Here is a 22,130-nt window from a genome sequence, read left to right on the forward strand (position 1 = left end):
AAAACACCACAATCCTATTCATAGTCAACAAAAAGTAAGTTTACTCACGTTAAGGCAGTACACAGTATCAATCCTGAAGGCAGGCTTAAAGACTTAAAGTTGCAAATAGCAACATGTGGATTTACCTCATATGGGGGGCAATCCCTGTGCTGCTGTTGACTGCAAGCCAACAGAGCAGTCCTAGCTGGAAGTAGATGAAAGGAGAAAGAGAAAAAAGGGAGGGAGTGCTGGGTGACCTGTCCTTTTGTTACCTGGACAGGTAAAGTCACGCCCACCTCTGGTCACATGCAAGGGGAAGGATGCTCCAGGCCAGGAGGAACAGGAGGTTTCGACTGGCTGGAGTCGGACCAAACATTCCCTTGCATGTCCACTCTAGCATTACAAGGAATGTTGTACTTGTCTGCTACCTGTGGATCACATCCCACACTTTATAGCCACAGTCACCACTGGCATGGGGTCCCAGGAGGATGTGGTCCTCAGACTTTGGTTCACTACTTCTGCCGTATGATGTTGCATTAAGCAGTCTGCATCAGGGAAGAGGTGGTTTTTCACACAGAGCAGTGGTGGGAAACCTTTGGCCCTCCAGATGTTGCACAATTCCCATCATCCCCAACCACTGGCCATTCAGCAACATCTGGAGAGCCAAAGCCAGTCACAGAGGGAGCATACAGTCTGTTCTAGCACCTCAAGACTCTACTGTCCCCATTCTTATCTCTTTTGGCTATAATTGTAAGCAGAGGCTTAATTAAGATGGATTGGGAATGCCAGTTATATTTGCTAAATTTAGTATAGGGCAGGGTTAGGATGTGATTAACTGTGGAACCAAAGGGCTAACCTTTGTGCAGGAGGAGCTAATCCCCTTGCAACAGCACTGTGCTGGGAGAACCTATAGTTGCCAACATTCTCCTTTCTATATAGCTATTAAAGTTACAGAATTCCCCAGCCTGAGGAATGCTGAGCTATGGAACTCCTTGCCACAAGGAAAACACTGTGGCAAAGAATTTACCAACTAGAGATGGGTTAGAGGTCAGCAGAAAATGTTATCAGGAGTTTCCAAGTAATTATGCCAAACTCTGCCTCCATCTGCCACCATTTTGTGACTAGAAGGCCTCAGTCATTTTTAGCTGTCTCAAAGTTTTAGTGCTCCCTGCACTCCTTTGCAGGTATATTCTCCAGTAATGTATGTATACTCAGTAGTGAAAACTTTGTTAATGAATTTTTAAAAGTGCTTATCAGATGTTAATATTACAAATCCTCAAAATGGGAGACAGCCAAAATCCTTGCTTAAACAGCCACTCAGACAACCTTAACTTTGGCCTGTAATACGAGCTATAAAAAAGGTAACTCCTCAGATATTATCAAGGTTGTCAAAAGCATGTTTTAGATGTAATCTAACTTAATTTTGTAGAAAAGTTGTCTTTTTATTAAAGTGTTACGTCTGACAGTTTTAGGATTAGCCAAACTTTGCATTTATGGAAAAAATGAAGCATTGTTATTTTGCTGTCCATAAAGTTTGGGCTTTGGTTCTTTAATTATTTTAATCGCAATTCTGTAATAATTCAAATAGTCTTTTAGTAGTCAGTAAATGAAGGCCCGTGCAATTTGTGTACTATATATAAATATGCACAGGCATTGTCAATAACCTTTAAAAAAAGAAACAATGAACTATTGTGTCTTCCAAAATTGTGTTCAAAACAATAGAAAAATTGTTGCAATGCTTAGATTCATATGCAACTTTTAGCTGCTAGACTGGGTAATCTGAGGTAGAGTTGAAAAATAAAAATATTATGTTAGAGGAACAGGCTATACAATAACTGGTAACTTGCTAGTATTTTTTATTTTGCTTCTTTTGGAAGAATTAGAATAATATATTTGGAAAGAAAAATGTGTGCATGAGAGAAACAAAAGACATAGTGCCTGTTCTCTGTCTGTTGGTCAGAAATAATTCATGTGGAGAATACCAGTTTTAGAGAATATTAAGTTAGACATTTCCCCCCTATGTTGCCTTTTGAAAAAAAGGCATTTCAAAAATATTTCCTTTTCCTTTGATTCACTCACAGTGTGGGGACTTGGGACTAGGTTTACTTGCAAGTGGTATCATTTGTGTAAACAATACACTTCGCTTACCTTATCTACATGACAGAATTTCCCCGGGGAACTTGTGGAGATATAGTTCTCTGGTGGGCGAGCTAGAAATTTCTAACAAATTATTTTCACCACCCTCACTAAACCACAATTCCCAGGATTGTTTGGCAGACGCCATGACAGGTAAACTAGTATAAAACTAATAGGTGTTTATTATAATGTAATCTTACATTACATTATAATGTTTTGCTAGTTCATATATTTAGAATCTTCTCAGCTGTAGTTTCTATCCATGGGACTCTTCCCATATAAAGCTGTAAGAGGTTTGCTTACTTCTGGATATTTGTGATTGCTGAATTTCTAGTTGGCAGATGCTGTGCCTAATACAGTACTCCTTTTGGTTGATGGTGGTCCTTTTGGAGACAAAACAGCACCATTCCTGCAGAAGAGAGAGGTATCAGCAGGTTTGGGGAGCCCCAAGGTTTGTAGAAGTAAAAAAAGAAAAAAAGTTTAAAAATAAGAGCTGGGCATAATGTCATTTATGTATGTATTCAATACATGTCCACCTTTTAAAAAATCCCTGGGTACACATCCTAGAGAAATGTGCTGTCCACACCTATGACCAGCATACCTCTGTTTCTGACTAGAATGACTTGTGGGGGAACAAATTGGCTGTACCAAAACCTCATTTTTGTTTTCAAAATGCAGGGATATTCTAGAGTAGAGTAACATGACTCAGCATGCTTTAGAAAAACCGAAAGCGTGGCATCAGAACTCTTCATGTTGAAAAACCAAAACAAAGCAAGGCAGCTTTGGGTTGGAAGTAGACCATTTAAACTAAACTCTATTAGCAGGCATTCTGCAGAATTATTCGGACCCTGTATTGACTTTAAATATAACGTTTTCCACCTAGGCTTATACCTTGCCAAAGCCAGTGACTGAAATAATGCATGATCCTCAAATTTAAATTATTCTGTTTTAAGGTAACATTAATTCAGTTCAAAGAGGCTGGGATTCTTTCAGACAGTGAAATCAAGCTCCACTTCCTAAAACTTGAGGCAGTATAGATATGCACTGTAGTTTTTGAAAATCAAAACTTAGAGAAATTAGTAATCATTTCCAGTCTTGCAGCCAGCCCATAAAATCTCTAGTTGCAGCCTAATTTGATTAGAAGCAACCCTCACGATATTTCTAAAATGCAGAAAAGGTTGTGTTGGAAAAGATACTGGCTTTAGAGTTAAGATGGAAATACACTGGCATCTGGCACTATGATAATCTCATACTCAAATTCTCAAGGATAGAATGTGTATTTTCTTGAACTGAGCCAGAAACTAAGATCAGTTTTGTTTCCATATAAATAGCAGGTGGAAACATGAGTGTAGGGGGGGCACCTCCCCCTAAATAAGTAAAAATAAATACAAATCAATACAAATCTGAGGTTCTGCCCCCCCAAACAAAAGCCTGCGCCCTAACAAAAATCGTGGCTACGCCCATGGATGGAAATGTTAGAAATTTAGCTTTATACTGATGTTAGTTTGGGCCTTGGTTATAGATGTTGCTTTTAATATGTAAATAGGTATTTTAAAAATAGAAGCATAAAGATTGGTGTCCCTATTTTACACTCTTGCAGTGCAATCCTATACATGATTACTCAGAAATAAGTCCTATTGTGCTCAGCAATACTTACTGCTGGATAAGGATGCCTAGGATTGAAACCTTAGGTTCATGGTAGGGGCTTTCATGAGCCCAGTGTGATTCTTTTTCTTGGAACAGCTGGTCCTTGTTCCACATGGCAAGTACTTTGGTACCTGGTCTCAGGTTCAAAGCAGTTTGCTATGTAGCATGGGAGCAAGGTAGCTGAGCTGCTATTCAAAGGTTCAAAGAGTTAGTTTAATTGGATCCTGTCATAATTTTATGTGAATTTTTGGTACATTGCAGCAGAATGCAAACACAGCATTTTACAGATATAGAATTTGCTTCCAGGAAAATTTCTCTTTTGTGGGTACTTGCATAGCTTCATGTTCTGCATTTTATTCAGTTGAATCAAGCATCACGTATCTCTTACTATTTCAGGCTGTGGTTTAAGTAGTTTGTGTTGTGCAAGAGAAAATCCCTTACAGGAGGTCAGAGCTTCCTTTTGATGTTTCCTAGTGCCAAAGAGGCGAATTTTTGCTCAGCTCAAAAAGCAACTTGTCCTTTCAGTAGTTGGAGTACTAAAAACATGTTTTTCAAAAAGCTCTTTTTGTGCAGATAGGTCTCCTATGCATGTATATATGACTTAAGGGTGTTTCAAGACAACTGCTTTTCCCAGCTACAGTAGTGCTTTTGTAGGTAACTGACATTCTGATATGCAAGTATTCACATGCTGGATGACAGCTGTGCCAACCCCTGGGTGGATTAAAGGTAAAGGTAAAGGTACCCCTGTCCGTACGGGCCAGTCTTGACAGACTCTGGGGTTGTGCGCCCATCTCACTTAAGAGGCCAGGGGCCAGCACTGTCCGGAGACACTTCCGGGTCACGTGGCCAGCGTGACATCGCTGCTCTGGCGAGCCAGAGCCGCACACGGAAACGCCGTTTACCTTCCCGCTGGTATTTATCTACTTGCACCCGGAGGTGCTTTCGAACTGCTAGGTTGGCAGGCGCTGGGACCGAGCAGCGGGAGCGCACCCCGCCGCAGGGATTCGAACCGCCGACCTTTCGATCGGCAAGTCCTAGGCGCTGAGGCTTTAACCCACAGCGCCACCTGCGTCCCTTCCTGGGTGGATTACTGCTAGTCAAAAAGTTACTAGCTGGATCAGCACCCATGTCAGGGGACAGCAACCATTGTATTAAAGCTCCTCTGTGTGGGTTTTCCCATTTTGCTTCCGGGTTTGTGACTACTGCTGTGGGGAGATCTGACATATGATACCTCAAGGCTACACCCTACGGATTGGTGTACCACCTATGCTACACTGATTACAGGCACTAATTGTGAATAATTATGTACAGGCATGTCTGCGTAAATTAATAGTTTTGCAGCACAGGTTGATACAGAAATAAGCTCCACAAAGGTTAAGGCAACCTTCTGCCAGGCAAGTGTGTTTAGGACTGCAGCCATAATTCTGCATATCTTAAATTTTTACTATTTAGGGTTCTGCAGTACAAGCTGCAACGGGTGAGAAAGGTATCCTATGTTGTTGAGTACATGGCACATATTACTGTTCTACTTGCCTATAACAAGCCCTAACCATCCTTGCTGCTGTAAATCACCAACATAATGTGATGGTTTTAGAGAAACAATGCCAGTGTAATTGTTTTTAGGATATGACAGCTCTTTCCCCCTCTTCAGACATATACATGCACACCCAAATCATATTACGTTAAAAAAAATATTGTTATTATTTATTACACTTATTAGTTTCTTTTTTTAAAAAAAAAGTAACTCAAAGTGATTTACAAAATAGTACAAATATTAGAACCAGTATAAAGCTAAAACAAAATAAAAACATGAAAAACAGGCAGATCTACCACATTCTACCCATAGAAAGAGGCCACAGATATCTAAAATTCTTCAAATGAAGGGCCAAAATCCTGGGCAAAAAGAAATGTTATTGCCTGTTGTCTACAAGTAGATAGTGAAGATACCAGGCATGCTTCTCTGGGGACAGCATTCTATATGTGGGTTGCTACCACTGAAAAGGTCTGTTCTCATGTCGCTATCCTTAGGGCCTCCCTCAGAGGGGATATACAGAGAAGGGCCTCAGATACCAAATTCAGGGTCTAGGTTGCTTCATGTGAGGAGAGGCAGTCCTTGAGAGATGGGAGTCCTGAGCCACAAATGCTCATAGGCTTCATCAAGAGTGTTGGCATATTAGCTTTGATGGCTGCTGCTGTCGTAACTCAGCGGCTGCTAGACAACATTGAGCAGCCTGCTGGACTAGCGTTTGGATCCTGTGTTTTTCTGATGCAATTACAGGCCATTTCTATGTCTGCAATCATCTCAAACCTATTGCTGAAGCCATCGTTTTCCATTCAGGCAGAAAATTCACTACACAAATGAGTCAGGGCATAAACATTTAGGATCCAATATACTGTACCGAGTTAGCTGGGAGTAAACCCCATTAAACTGAATGGGACTTAGGTTTGTGTAAACATGTACAGAGTTGTCCTGTAAGTAGGCTAAAGTCAATTGCATTATGCTGTTAGCTTGCTTCATCCTCATGTGTACTACTCACTTGAAACCAGGACCTTATTCCTCGTAGCACATCATAATCCTATCCAATTGTGAAGTCATAAGTAGAAGATTATGACTTTGAGTGAAGAGCAAGAGTCAGCATTAGAAGCAGATGAAGTCTTAAAGCTACAACGATCTTTCCCGTTGTCATATATATTTGTCCACTAAGAAATGGGAAGTCCACACCTGTATAATTTTCTGTGTTACAGTATTTAAGCACAGTACTTTGCCAATTATTTTCTGAGGGACATCCATTCATTTTTTAAAATGAAAATAGTAAATTGTTAGCCTGGAAACTTGGAGGCTAAATTATTCCTTAAAGATTCATCCACACACTTAAATCCCTCTTTGGCACGTATCTCTAAGCACTTTGAGAGCTGCTTAGCTTCTTACAGATGCTCTGCTGTCTGATGTTCTATCCCAGGGGTAGGGAGCCTCAGGTCCAAATGCCAAATATGGCCATCTACCCCCCTCTAGCCCTTCTTTGCACCCTGAGTGAGTGTTTTTGCCTGGCTGGAATAATGCTTTTTGCTTGTCTGGATGTAGGATATAGAGGAGTGTCTGAGTATACTCAGGCTCAACTACTCAGTAGTAACAAGGTATAATTTATATTTTGTTGCTGTGCCCATTTTTGCCTACCTATGGCATGTGGCTTTGGAAGGTTGTCTAGAAAGGAATGTGTCCCTTTACTTTTCTTTCCCATTAGGAATTTCCTTACTAACATTCATCCGAGTGAAATGATGCTTAAAAATAAATAATTCAATTACAGTCCTACCTTGGTTGTTAAACACCTTGGTACTTGTCTGTTTTGGCTCCTGAACGCCGCAAAGTGTCACAGTTAGCGAACATATTTAGGAAGCCGAATGCCCAACGCGGCTTCCATGGCTTCCGTTTGAGTGCAGGAAGCTCCTGCAGCCAATCGGAAGCCGCGCCTTGGTCAGATGGACTTCCAGAAAGTATTCCGTTGGACAACCAAAGTACGACTGTACATGAAAAGAAACAGCTTGAAAAGGGGGAAATGAAGGGTTTAATGAGAATACTTGTCAGTAATTTGCCAATATTTAAAATGCTGATAGAACCAATAGTTCTACCTTGTATAAATAATATTTCTGTGACATAGAAGAGCAGAAGAAGCATCACACACACCCTATTAACATACTTTCGTGTTTTTTCTGACAGGGTTTTAGACCAAGTCCCCGCCACATTAGAAGACGTGTCGTGCCTCGCCTTGAAGAAACGCAGCCCCTGGTAGAAGTGCATCAGCTGAGTGAGCAGGAATCATCGGTTAAGAAAAGGAAGATCAAGAAAAGCAGCAGAGTCCAGCCAGAATTCTACCATTCTGTTCAAGTCACACCAACTCGAAAGCCAGTAAGTTTTCTTGCCGTTCTTAGTGCAGTGATCTTCAAAATACATTGTGCAGACTGCAGTTAGCCTGGATCTGTCAGATTTAGGCAGTGCAGGAATAAGAAGCCCTAAACCTGATAGCATCTCAGGTTGGATCCTCTTCCCAGCAACGTGCAGTCTTGGAACCCTACAGCTAAGTCCCTGTGGCAGCAGAGTAGGTCAATGAAAAAGGGGAGGCATCAGAGAGGTGCGTTCCAGGATAAACAGGTGCCCCCCAGTCCCCTGTATAAAAGCCAGGCTGCCAATATGTGCATGTACGGACATAGGAAGCTGCCTTATATTGAGTCAGACAGTCAGTCCACCTAGCTCTACACTTGCTGGGGGAAGGCAGACCAAAAAAGTGGAGGCATTTTTCAAGAATGATAAAAGTGAAAATAAAACAAAGAGGTCTTGGGGGGGGGGGTTAGCTCAGCTCTAGGCATTACACTGCACTGGATTAGCAGTTTAGTTTCATTTTCAAATTGAGATTATCAATTCAAAATAAAAAAAGATAAACTTTCGAGAAAGAAAGGATGTTTTTATGAAGGCTTGTAAAGAGCCACTCACCTCCTTACCTGCTGTGAATAGGATATGCTAGACTAGTTAAGCGTTCTGTTTCCCACAGAGGCAAGCCAGCTAGATGCTCTATTTTGTTTTTTATCCATTTTTCAATATCCCTTTAAAAAATTCTGTTCTCATCCCACTGGCCTCTGCTGGGGATAAAGAAACCCTGACCTTGCATGGAAAGAACTATTGATTAGCTACCCCGATTGCTAGCACAAGGAGCAGAGTAAACTGAGATGTCGAATGAAGGGTCTAACAATATGAAATCTGTGCAAATAGCTTTCATGCGCTACAGACAAGGGTCAGCTGAGTCACTCCAGTGCTGCACAGCTTGTGACTGAAGGGGCACAACAGTGAAATGAAACAGGCAGGTGGTAATCTTATTGTGTACGTCAGTGCTTTTTAGTCATCCTTCCTTGACACTTTACGTAAAACATGCTGTTAAGACCTGGTTTATGAGAGCAGGGTCCTTGGACATTGTCAAATGCCTCAAATTATATTTTTGTGTGTGGGACTGCTGCAGCAACCAGCAATTTTTAAAATATTGTAAACTCCTTTAAATTGGGCCAGAATCTTGCTTCCTAAATTCCGTGTGCCAAAACCTTGCTTCCCGAAGGCCATGCATTGCGCATGTGGTATAAGAAATATATAAAAAAGCTTGAGATTCAGTCTGAATTTTCATTCCTTTTATTTTAATTTAGTACTCCTTTTTGTGTGTGGGGGGGGGAGGTAGTTTTTAAAATGTAGGATTTAGAAACTCCTTTACTTTATAACACCTATATGGAAACCAACATCTAGTTAAATTTGCTGTTTTACAAGAACAAATCAGTTATCCCTTGTCTCCCCACCACACACCTATCCTTATAGCAACATTTATGTAGGTTGCAATCCAAAAGCCCTTTTACACTAGGTTGTGGAGGGGGGAGTTGGACTGGGTGGCAATGTCCTTTTACCCAGCCCTCTCAGCCTCTGCCAGCAAAGAGCTCTCTATTCTGTCTGCAGAATGTGTGTGCAGGTTGTGAAATATCTGCAGGTGATAGTGCTCCTGTTGTGATCCTCCTTAGATCAGGCCGTGATCTTCTGGTGGCTTCCAGAAGAGTTTGGATTTGATATCCTGATTTATCACTACCTGAAGGAATCTCAAAGCGGCTAACATTCTCCTTTCCCTTCCTCCCCCACAACAAACACTCTGTGAGGTGAGTGGGGCTGAGAGACTTCAGAGAAGTGGGACTAGCCCAAGGTCACCCAGCAGCTGCATGTGGAGGAGCGGAGACGCGAACCCAGTTCACCAGATTACGAGTCCACTGCTCTTAACCACTACACCACACACCAAACCACCAGTTGAAGACCAGTGGTGTAGGCAGTGCTGAGTCAGATTGACTGTAGGTCTGACTTTATATAAGGCAACTCCCTCTGTTCCTCCATGAGTAGCAGATACTTTCCGGTAGTGTAGGAACAACAGAGTACAAAAATCAAACATCAGCTAAGCGCCTACTGTTATGATGATTCTTCATCACATACTCAACAAGTCTTTGTCTCATAAATGCAAAAAGCTTGGAGCTCAGTCACAGATGTTTCCCTTTCCTGCATAACTCCTTGAAGTAATGGGTGGATAGTATAATATTCTATTATGTCACGTAAACAGTTTCTATCAAAACAGGAAGAGGAGCCCTTTATATTTAGTCACAATATACAGTAACCACGCATATAAACGATTTTACAGACAAAAATACTCTAGGACCTAATTGTTGGAAATGTTCTTTCTCAGTGTTGAACTTTGAACTATTATTATTCAACAAATGGAAATGTTTTCAGGACTAATTTCATATTTTGTAACAATTTTTCACCACAATTTAAAAAGTGGTGGTGGTGGGGAAATCAAGATTAAATATGTGAAGCCCAGTTTTCAGGAAAGTCTTTAGCATGTACTTTGGAGTATTGAGTAATGAAAATGATGTTACTAAAAATCAGTCAATGATAAATACATTTTGCTTCCTGAAACATTCAACTATAGAACCCTACATAATAAATATTTCTTTTTAGGAGAATGGAGAATAACTGGAGAAAAACAATTTATTAGTTTCCCTCCTGTATTCAAAATAAGGGGTTATGAGAAGGTTTGCTTCATATACAGTTAGGAGGACACTTTCAGATATCTCTCTCTTTCTTTATACTTGGAAATATCACTGATGTAGACATTAGATTACTTATTAACTTCTGAAAACCTGACTGATCCCTCAACTTCTTTCTTTCTGAAAGCAAACTAGCTCAACTTAGTAACAAAACAGGAAAACAAATAACGGTGATTCCACTGAAAATCAGTGGTTGTCATGCTACCTGGCTTTTGTCTTCTGGGTTTCTGGGGGTTTTCCTGTTGTTGTTCTGTCTCTCACAGCTACATTAAGCCTACCATTACAATTATGGACTGGTCATTTCTTCGTCAGAGGGCAAACAGGCAAATTTAGCAGGGGATCAAATACTTTCCCCCCTCACTGTATTTAAATGTAAGAGACATTCAGTGATAGTTATTAAAAATATAACATGAGAGATACTACACTTACTACTCCTTAACTGGGGTGCTAACTCTTTTCAGATGAAGAATTATGGAATGAGGTGGACCAGCCATTTGCATAATGATCCAATAAATAAATATTCAATGAAAAGTATTTTATGCAGACATGACTCTAGGCTTCTGTAGCTTAACAGCTGTTTTACTATAGTCTTTTATTTCTCTGTTCAGCTTTCTAGCCACCAGAGGATGTTGTTTGTACTAAAGAATAAATAGCTGAGGTCAGATATATCCAGTAGAGGGAAGTGGTACACCAGCTACTGCAATATACTATCAGTTCTGTTCATTCCTGGATTTCTTTAATCTTTTCATGTATTCCTCTTGTCTGAATGATTTATTGCTGAGTCTGAAAATAAGCCCCGTGGTGCCATGATCAAAGCTGTGATGCTATCTTTATTTTGCCTTGAAATGATGAAAATGTACAATATTATGATTAGGGAATGGAAATGAATATTTAAGATTAGTATAGGAAATAAGTGACATTTACAGCTGAGCCCTTAAAATCCTAAACCTAATACACAAACACACATACATGCGTGCCAAAACTCAGCTGAAAATGCTTAATAAATTTGACAACGAAATAGAAAGGAATATGCAGAGGGAAAGAACTACAAAAAGAAAACATCTACACAATGTCTACCAAGATGATAAGGTATTTTATTTTAACAATCCATATAATTAAAAAAAGGATAGTGGAACTATATACAGTACAATAGTCTTAATAGTCTATAAATACCAGGAATATTTATAAAAATACAAATTTGTTACTATCATTATTATAGTATTAATAGCTTCTAAAAATAACATGGATCATCCCATGCTGTGGTTTCTCCCACCATGTTTTCTATTTCATTTCAGAGGAAAAGGTTTTTGGTAGAGGCTCTCCAGTTTGTTTTTAGGAACATCAAACTAAATCTATTAATGGGTTTCTATGGAGCCATCTCAACATAACTTGCCTTTCCCCTCCCTTCCCTAGAGGTTGTTTGGCAGACAAGTTCCTTTAGTTTCCTTGCATATGAGCCAGGAGAGGAAATTCCTAAGTCATCTAATTCCTATGTTACATTTTGAATACTGAAACCCCATGCAAGATGGCCCAATAGTATCACAGAATAAAGCATAAATTCCATTTATTTCTTGTACGGCATTTAATGACTACTAAGACTATTACTACTTCTGATTTATTTATTTAATTTTAAGTGTGGGAGACACACCTGTGGCCGACAATATGTTGTTGGGCCGCATCTACTGTCATCTCTGACTTGGCAATGCTAGCTGGGGCTGCTGGGAACGGAACTGGAGTCCAATATCATCTAGAGGGTCACTGGTTCCTCACTCAATATTACAAATTTCTACAGCCCATGATGCAGTCATAACAGATTATAAATGCAGCTTACTAAATTTAAAACAATAAAATCCCATAAAGCCACTGCTGAAACTAATTTAAAAAAAGAGAGAGTAACTTTGTTCATCAAAAGCCTGGCCAAGCAAAACTGTCATAAATTGACCTCTAATGTGTGGGTGTCGAACAAATATTTCTAGATTGCATGTTCTGTTTTGTGATTAGGGCATGATCATGGAAAAAGGCCTTAGCTCTAGTTTTCAGCCACCTAACATTTGAAAGCAGATCTTCTGAAGACAATAATAATAATTTTATTATTTATATCCCACCCATCTGGCTGGGTTTTCCCAGCCACTCTGGGCGGCTTCCGGTACCTTTCAAACATAATAAAACGTCAAACATTAAAACTACCTGATACAGGGCTGCCTTCAGATGTCTTCTAAAAGTTGTGTAGTTCTTTATCTCCTTGACATCTGATGGGGAGGGTGTTCCACAGGGAGGACACCACTGCCAAGAAGGCCCTCTGCTTGGTTCCCTATAACTTCACTTCTTACAGTGACAAACTCTCCAAGTGTCCCTGTTTTCCCGGGACATCCCTGATTTAGAGGAGCTGTCCCGGTTTCTGATTCAATCTCAAAATGTCCTGCTTTTCCTTAGGATGTCCCAATTTTCATTGGAGAAATGTTGGAGGGTATGGAGTTATTTGACTCCTGAGCTGTCTGAAGGCAATCCTGTATATGGAAGGGTTGCTTTTTAAAAATGTTTAATGTTTTATGATGTTTATATATATTTGTTGGAAGCTGCCCAGAGTGGCTGGAACAACCCAGTAAGATGTGTGGGGTATAAATTGCAAAATCATCATTATGGAATGTGATGTCCCTATTTTCATCAGAGAAATATTGGAGGGCATGCAGTAAGGTAACCACCAGAAGACCCTAGGAGGAAGACCTCAGTGTTCGGGCTGAACAATGGGGGTGGAGACGCTCCTTCATGTATACTGGGCTGAGGGCCTTTAGGGCTTTAAAGATCAGTACCAACACTTTTGAATTGTGCTCAGAAACGTACTGGAAGCCAATGTAGGTCTTTCAGGACCAGTGTTATATGGTCTCGGCAGCCACTCCCAGGCACCAGTCTAGCTGCCTCATTCTGGATTAGTTGTAGTTTCCAAGTCACCTTCAAAGGTAGCCCCACGTAGAGCGAGTTGCATGTAGATTAGTCCAAGCAGGAGATAACCAGAGCATGCACCACTCAGGTGAGACAGTCTGCAGGCAAGTATGGCCTCATCTGGCATACCAGATGGACCTGGTAGACTGCATCCTAGCACACAGAATTGACCTGTGCCTCCATGGACAGCTGTGAGTCCAAAATGACTCCCAGGCTGCACACCTGGTCCTTCAGGGGCACAGTTACACATTCAGGACCAGGGGGTCCCCCCACATGCTCACCCCAGTCCCCCCAAACAGTACTTCTGTCTCATTAGGATTAAACCTCAATTAATTAGTCACCAACCATCCTCCAACCGCCTCCAGGCACTCACACAGGACATTCACTGCCTTCACTGGTTCTGATTTAAATGAAAGGTAGAGCTAGGTATAATACGAGAGAAGGTGAACCTTTATGGTAAATATTGTTTTAGCCCTTTTAATTGGCTTTACTGCACTGTATAATTTCTGTTGTGGCTTCCTATTAGGTCATCATTTTATGATGATGTCAGGGTAAGCCGTCATGCTGCAACAGCTGTTTGAAAGGGGAAATACATAGATGTGATAGACATTTTCTAGCCATTTAAGAAATAGCTGCAATTTAGAGAATTTATATTGCAAACCATACAGGGAAGAACAACACAGGGTCAGTAATCATATCTCAAGCTTGGTACTTCTAAGATGACACAGCAGCCACCGCCAAGATGACAGAGCACAGGGGACCTGGAAGTAGCCTCTCTTTGATCGGCAAATGTAGGCATTGCTTGCCTATCAGGTGACAACACATATCAGTGCCTCATAGTCACTTGTTTTGAAACTGATCCCCAAATTAAAAAATTCAGTTTGTCTCTCAGCCTTGTGTTACAAGAGGGCTGAGGAGGCCAGTATATCTCTCTCTCTCTCCCCCCCCCCCCAATTTCCACAGTTCTTTGTGCCTGCACTGCATCATTTCTTGTTTACATTCCTGGCTGGCTGGTTTGGAGCCCGTGGGCAGCTGCTGCTACCTGCTCTGTGGCGACTGGAAAGTCTCTCGTCCAGCCTTTAAGGACAGTGTGTTTACTGAAGCGGCCTCTCGCCCAGTGAGCTTGTGCAACCCGCCCTTTGTGCTTTCCCTTGAGGAAAAGAGCAAATCTACATTTCCTGTCTCCCAAAGTCAGAGTGCTTTAGGAAGCCGGGAGCCCTGCAAACAAAACTGGGGAGCTCCGGAAAGAAGTTGATCCACCACACAAGGAAGGAAGAAGGAAAAAGAAAGAGAGACTTACCAGGGTGTGGTTTCAGGAATATGAGCGCAACAGCAAAGCCCCAGCATCCTGGGTTTGCGATGGGGGTTGAATTTTCCTCACCCCACATTAATGATTGAACCAGCAGCCTAGGGGTGGTACATCTTTTCTTTTGCCGGGTGGGGGAGCCAAATGCTATTGATTTGTAGCCGGGAAGCGTGCTCTCTTTTTTTCAAAATCCATCTCTTCCCTGCTCCCCCCTCCTTTCTGGCTTTATTGTTGGGCAACTCCAGAGGAGCATTGTAAGCTGCTTGCCAGAACGCCAGGCCACTCGTCTCCCTGCCTAAATCTTTCCACGTATGGGTTTTCACTAAGCCACCTCTCCAGATCTACCTGTGTGTTGCCGCTGTCTGTAAGATTTAAATACATGAGCAGCAATATAGACAACAATGGTGAGCAATCTATTCATTCGTGTATTAAAAATATAGATGTATCGACTGATTGGTGGGGTGGGAGGGAGGTTTCAGTTCCATCTGTTTCTACTGATTTTCCTAGAGGGCGATCTAAACAGCAAAAGGATGCATTGCTTTATTTTGAGAGCAAAAATTGATTCTCTAGTCTCAGGTTTTTATTTTGCTTTTAATCTTCTTCCCCCCACCCTTCTCTAGAGCTCAGGAAACGCTTCCTACAGATGCTCCATGTCATCCTCTGCGGATTTTTCAGACGACGATGATTTCAGCCAGAAATCTGGTTCCCTGTCCCCGGCTCCGGGTGACACCCTGCCCTGGAACCTACCTAAACACGAGAGATCCAAGAGGAAAATTCAAGGAGGCTCTGTGTTGGATCCAGCTGAGAGAGCTGTGCTCAGAATCGCCGGTAAGACCAGGATGGAAATACATGGGAGATGGGGGGGGGGGGGAGAGGGAGGGAGGGGGAGAGAGAGAGAGACTTGCATAGTACAGTAACTGTGCTCACGTGTCCATATTATTGTGGGTTTATTTGTGTATTACAGAGAGCATAAACTGAGAGCCTTGTTTATTGCTTCTGTTATTTGCGTTTTTAAAAGCACACACACGAAACTCATGGTCCTTCATGCTGTATTTTCTAGTGTTGGTAGTGACTAAGCTATTTGGCCTTGTATTTTTTTCTGGCTGGGTGGATTACTGCATGTGTATGGAAGAAAATGCAGCTGCAATACATGCAGGTGCGGGTGTTAAAATTGCATTGGAGGGTTGTGTAAGAGTGAAGAATATGACCATTTCGTATGGTGTATGTAGCATAGCAAGGCTGCTGGTGAGATACAGGAACTTGAAGCATGCTTTAGGAAGGATGCCATCCTCTGTACCCAGCAGTAAATGCACTTACTTCTGAGTAAACTTACAGAGTGAGGTTTGTTTGTTTTTTATAATGGCTGGGTTTGCTTGAAAGTTGCTGAACTGATGTGGGATCAGCAGAAGTTGGGATTCTCTGACTGGTCTTGTTGTGTTTGACGCTAGCAGGGGTCACCGGGCTCCTGAATAATATAGGAGAGGCCCTGCTGGATGCTATGTATAAGACAGAAGAGCATTTGATCTTCATTGGTTTTGAAATAGGTCAGGGAGTTTGCTTGGCCAACCCGGCTGCAAATTGAGAAGGAAGAGTAATATGATCCGGGAGAGAAAACGCGGTGGTTGTTGTGTCAGTGCTATTTGTAAAACCTCTCACAGGAATGAAAGCAGCAGCTCGTACATGCAGATACAGAGCAGTTGTTTTGCAAAGACAAATCTACTTTGCAGCACTTGCTAATGGGATGCGCTGGGAAGGGGCCACTTCAGACTGGCTATTTTATTTATCAGAAAAGGGGGGGACCGGGCTCACACCAGTGTGGAAGCCCCACCCGGGAAGTTCTGCTGTCTTAGCCCAAGATTTATGGGTGGCCTGAGACTGTATGTGGTGTGAGCAAAATGCACTTTGCACATGCACACGCGTCCACCCACAGTTTAGGGCTGAGCTTTGGGAAACGCTTCCGGTGCTTGCCACGATGACTGGACGAAGCCGGCGGGGACGTGGTGGCGCTTTTTGGAGCCCTCCCTCGTCGCTGCTCCTGTCTTGGCGATCGCGGGAGCCGGGTTTTCGCCCGAGAGTTGTGCGCGTCTGCTTTCTGTGTTCGTGCGTGTTTGGTGCCTGGCTGCAGCTGGCGCTAAGGGAATCGCCGCATGATGCAGATCGAATCCTATTCCCATAGCAATCGAGCCGAACCCTTCTCCATTGGATTCTCAGGAACACCGTGCGGGGCGCAGAGGGTGGGATGGTTAAAAATGACAACGGGGAGCAGAACCCGAGACCGGCCGCGCCACGTGCCCCCGCTCGGAAGTGATTGCGCCGTTTCCTCCCGTTCAGCCCCCCCTTTTTTTGCTGCATGTCGCCTGTTTTGGTGTTGGGAGAGAAGGGGTGGGGGCATGGAAAAGCCCCACTTGCCTCATCTCTAAGACACTACAGAGAGAGGGAGGGAGGGAGGGTGTGGGGCGAGGCAGGAAGGACCCATCCCGGTCTGCTGCGAGGCCGGAATGAAAAGGCTGGGTCGGCGAGCAAGCGGAGCGGGGAACAAAACACACACACACACACATATACATATATACATGCCGGGCGCGCACGCGCAGCGATGGCTGCCGGCGGCAACAAAAACAGGGTGACCGGCGGTGACACCTGCAGCGACGGAGCGCCGCCCCTTGGCCTCTCGCCACCCCCCAGCTCTGGCGCAGTTGACTCTTGTTGCCCTTCGCCAGGCAGCCGAAAGCGCGCCGAAGGGGAGGAGGAATGGGGCACCGGTAGTGGCTACGCCATTCCTGCTGAGGAGCCTTCTTTCTGGGATGGGGAGGGATAGGGGGAGCGGTGGGGCTTTGCGTCGCCGCCACCCCCCCGGCCCTTCCTTGGGAAGCCAAGAGCTATTCCTAGCGGCAATGGCAACGTGCAACGCGCGTCTGCAGAGCGGGAGGAGGCTCTCCTCTCGCAGGTGATCCCGCCGCCGCCGCTGCTGCGGCTGCTGCAATGAGGCTGTCTGGGCTCGGAAAGCGCCGGCTGGCCGGCGATGGGGGCGAAAGCCCCTTTGAGACGAAACCGCGGCCAAGCAGCCTCCTTGCTTTATTGTGCAGACAAAGCCGAGCAGGGAGTGGGGAGCGCAGCCAGGGAAGGCTATTCAGGATGGTCACCAGACCAAGTGTTGGGGCGGAAGCCTCTCCTCCAACAAGGAGACAACCTCCAGAGCGGGAGCAGCCGCGTTGTAAGGGTCCGTTGTTGCTGCAGAAGCAGCAACAAAGGGGCTTGTGGCACCTTGAAAAGTCAGATTTCGTGGGCTGAAAGCCCGGTCCAGAAGGGGAACAGAGAGTACTGTACCTCCTTCCCACTCCCCTCCTTCCAATGAAGTTGTAGCTTTTGAAAATGAGAGAGGGGGCGCGATTTCGAAAGCGCGGTCACTCTACAATGTGTGGGGCAATTTAGGGGAGGGGAGAAGAAAGGGTCAACGGTAAAGGGGCTACTTTACAAAAGCTCCCCCCCCCAAGCCAAGAACCTGGTGTCAAACGCTTGAACCGCATGGAGCAACGCAGGTTAATAAAGCTCACCAACACAGCCACGAGCTAGCTGGGAACCGCTAGCTTGCAGCCCTGCATAACACGATGAAGCCGGGTCGATTGTAGTATTTTCCGTGAGTTTCCACTCCAGACCAGCAGAAACTCTCGAAACATAAGAATCGCAGCGAAGGGCCGGCGCTGATTTCAGGGGTGCTTTTTGATAGGACTTACTATAAAGGGGGACTTCAAAGGGAGAGCTCCGCAAAGCCCCTTACTTTTTAGAAGGTTAAATCGATCTTGCACACACACTGACTTGACAGCAAGCCCCATTGAACTCAATGGCACTTACTTCTGAGTAGGCACGCGTATGGTGGCACTGTGATTTCCCCCGCCCCCAGGAAAAGAGTGTGTTCCCGACAGTTGAGGTAGACAAACGATTTACAGCGCAACTCTACGCGTCGTTTGCTCAGAAATGCAATGCTCCCGGTTGGCTCGCTCTCCGTTGGGTGCATAGGATTGCCTGAAAAAAGCAGGAGGGAAGGAGGCGAAAAGGTCCCGCGACTGAAAGGAGAAATTGGGAAAGGGGTGGGCGCGAAGACCCAGGAGCCCGTCCTAAGGGAGGGGAGGAAAGAAAAGCAGCCAGCGCCGGAGGTCACCTCCAGGGCCGGGTCTGTGGCATCCATGCCTTGCCTCCTTCCACCGGTTCTCTTTCTCCGGCTGCTAGCTGGGAGCGCAGAGATTTGCTGCTAATGAAATCCGAGAGGGAGGAAGCCCTTTCTATTGGAGGGACACACGTGCTCCCACACCGCTCGGGGAGGGGGCATGGGCGTTTCCTCGGACAGCTTGCACGGCAACAGCCCCCTCCCTCCCTCCCTCCAGCCTTTTTGTGCCGCTCCCCAAGGCTGCCTCGCTGCCCGGCTCCTTGGAGGGAACTGATCAAGGCAGTGTCAAAAACTTCAACCATGGCTGGTTATCTCTCCCCTGCTGCTCACTTCTATACGGAGGAACAGGAGTACCTGCAGGCTTATGAAGATGTGCTGGAGAGATACAAAGGTACAGTGAAGCTTAAGTTGTGCCCCGGGGTAACCCGGGAGAGGGATTTACCGGTTGCAGTGCTGATGATCTGGAGCTTTGCCTTAAAATAGCTACTGGTGGCTGCGGTGGAACAGGTGGCAGAATCAGGTCCCTAAGACGTTTGGCTATTCAAGCCCATTAAATGGGGCTGTTAAAAGACAGTATGCAGGCAGGGGAGGGGTATAGGAATGCATTGAAGTCCGTTGTATCATGGGGGGGGGCACTTATCCTGAAGCAAGGCTTTCTTTCTCTCCCTCCCGTTAAAGCGCTTTCCTCTCTGGGTGTGAGAATGCTGCTGATACCTCAATGAGATTACTGTATTCTAAGACCCTGCTGCCTGATGTTTTTGTGTAGGGCAAGATGTTTCACTCTTCATTTTGCGGCATAGGGCTACATTCTGGATCGCTAAGAAACGACAGCAAAATATGGCTTGGAATATTTTGTTTCAGATAGCAGCTCAAAAATAAAAAAGACGCATCAAAACTATTTCCTTTGCAGTATATATCTGTGCTGAGAATTCCATCCTGTTACGTCTCTCTGTCAACTGCTGTTAGGAGGATGACTTTGCATCTAGGCTAGGAGAACAGTATGAGGCCTTTACCTCTATTTACTCAATGGAGACAGAAGTTTCTAGCCTCCATAAAATCCCAGTGGCTTCTTGTATCACATTAAAAATAAGTTTTATTATTATCTTATCGTGGGTGATATGGAAATGTACCTAAATCAGATTAGGCATCCATTTGGAATAAGGATTTCTTCATAGTAATGACTACAGCAGTTAGTAACTATTGAATGTATTTGTAGCTATAGCTTGGTTTTTACTGTGAAATCCAACATTTTGGCCTCTAAATATATGTTGCATGTTTGCCACTTACTGTTATTTGAGGAACAAGAGGATGTTATGAATTAGTGTTGGTCTTATTTGCATAATTATTTGATTTAAATATTTGAAGTGATAACATGTCCCAGAGTTGACAAGGTTTTAGCTGATCTGTACCTGGGTTTTAATGGGGATGGCATAGTTACAATTCTTTTTATTTAATAATCTCATTCATTTCCACCTTTGGCGTTACAGAAAAATACCTTGCAATGTGATATTGCAGATTCTGTCTTATCCAGTTATTGTAGCTTGCACTGAATCTGCCTTGCTTATAATTTATGTATCATTAAAAGGAGTTTAATGATTCTTTTGTGTCAATAGCCAATTGCATAATTGCAGCTATGGAGCATGTGCAATGTCCAGCAGTTAAAAAGCATTAGGCAACTGAGAACTGGTAGGCTGCCTTAAAGATGCTTATAGAAAGGAAGAAGAACAATTCTATTGTTGTGGCACTTCATTACAAGTACTTTTAAAATAAAATTATTGGCTATTTTTAAGACTGCTGGGATGAAGCTTTAAATCAAACCCGTTCTGCATTACCTATTTCTTCTAAACTTACACTACTACGCTTGCTTATTTTTTAAGGTTTCCTTCCAACTCCAACCAATTTTCAGTAATGCCCAAATTCATAAAAATACTCCATGCCTGACCTCTTTTCAGTTATTCTAATTTTTCTAGGTTTATGTTTTTAGGACCTGTGTTGACAGGATTGACACCCTGTGTAGTCTAACCATGTTCATTTGCATGTTTACTCAGAAGTAAGGATTCATTGTTTTCAATGAGACCTATTGCCAGATAAATTTGTATAGGATTCCAGTCTTGGTTGTGTAATCATAGTCCTATGGAAATGTGGAGTAGCCTTTAAACCCCCCAGTCTTGGAAAGCTTGAAACTGAGACTTGAACATACGCCAAGACACCATAGTGGACACAAGCTCTTGGTACATATCCACTACATGTCTAGAAATGCACCTTTTTTCTTCATGTTTACTATGAGAAACATTGCTGGAGCTTGCTGGTCCTGATGCAGCTGTAGTCATAGCAAACCAGTCACGCTGTAACCCTGCTTTGCTGACCCTAAATACACATTATAATTAATATCAAAAGGCACATCCAACCAGTTCAATAGGAACTGGGTGAGTATTACAGTGTAGTTGGTTATATGTACCCCAATGCACAGTCACACTGGATTTGGTGATCTGGGCTCCAGATGTCCACTTGCACTGGGTCCAACCTAGTGTACCCAGTCTGTACACTGTGAAGTTGCTCTTAGATTTGAAAATTACCTGCTTTTATTTATCTGGATGTGCTCTGAAGGTGTTGCGATGTCCAAGGGGTACTTGGACTAGGTGCATTAAGTCTGAAATGTGAAATACAACAGAAGTTTTATGGTTATAGCATTGGAAAGAACAAGAAGTATCTAATCCAAATCTCAGTATATCACATTCAGTTTCTTTTTCCTTATGCCTGGCCTGCATAGCTCTTCAATTACTTTATTTGAGGACTTCTGAAGTGTTATATCCAGTCGCTGGGAAAAGAAACAACCTTTTGGACTTGTCACAGAGTATGGAAAAACTGGCAAATTCATTGCAGAATAATATGTCCTTAAGCCAGTTAAGCTTTCCCATCAGAATATCAGTAGTATGACTTCACTACAGTGGCTTATCCTGATGACTTGTTTATGGGAGCTGATCTAATCTGAAAAGAATGACTACAATATATGCGGGGAATAGGGAGTGACATTTTGCATAGCTAGGGAATAAAGCCACGCTTGTGCTAACTTTCCTCATCAAATATTATATGCAGCTTCTGCATTGCAAGATGTAATCAGTTTTCTAAATTCCAACATTTCCCCCTTGGTTACAAAACACTCTTGGTTATTATCAGGGTGCCAAGTTATCTATGGCCCAGCTGTTGAATACTGTAACTAGCAGAGTCAGCTGTAGAAAATTCATTGCCGGTCTTGTGGGTGGGAATCACATGATGCTATGTATGATTAGTAGATCACAAGTGTTTTATTTAAAAACTTGTATATTAAAAAAAGTATAAATTAGA

The 22,130-nt window shown here is 43.3% G+C and overlaps 1 protein-coding gene and 1 long non-coding RNA gene across 12 annotated transcripts in view; one reads left to right on the plus strand and one right to left on the minus strand.

The window, feature by feature from the left end:
• DST (dystonin) overlaps positions 1 to 22,130 on the plus strand; it is a 306,444-nt gene that overhangs the window by 12,250 nt on the left and 272,064 nt on the right. For 5 of the 10 annotated variants that reach the window (XM_079970248.1, XM_079970257.1, XM_079970258.1 and 2 more), the window contains exons 3-4: positions 7,478 to 7,666; positions 15,244 to 15,451. In XM_079970248.1, coding sequence (XP_079826374.1) covers positions 7,478 to 7,666; positions 15,244 to 15,451 — 397 coding nt within the window. Of the gene's footprint in view, positions 1 to 7,477; positions 7,667 to 15,243; positions 15,452 to 18,997; positions 19,177 to 22,130 lie in introns of those variants that run through there. The other 5 variants (XM_079970260.1, XM_079970251.1, XM_079970252.1 and 2 more) reach the window with 3 other exon arrangements.
• On the minus strand, positions 2,275 to 21,439 carry LOC307212972. Of its 2 annotated transcripts, none has more exons than XR_013837312.1 (3): positions 21,362 to 21,439; positions 7,445 to 7,561; positions 2,275 to 2,524 (listed from the first exon to the last, which is right to left on the minus strand). It is a non-coding gene; the product is annotated as an uncharacterized lncRNA (long non-coding RNA). The 2 variants fall into 2 exon arrangements; XR_013837313.1 differs by lacking the exon at positions 21,362 to 21,439 and adding an exon at positions 14,618 to 14,739.

The sequence above is a fragment of the Podarcis cretensis genome (genome assembly GCF_951804945.1).
Source record: "Podarcis cretensis genome assembly, chromosome: 3".
In the NCBI taxonomy this organism is placed as follows: domain Eukaryota; kingdom Metazoa; phylum Chordata; class Lepidosauria; order Squamata; family Lacertidae; genus Podarcis; species Podarcis cretensis.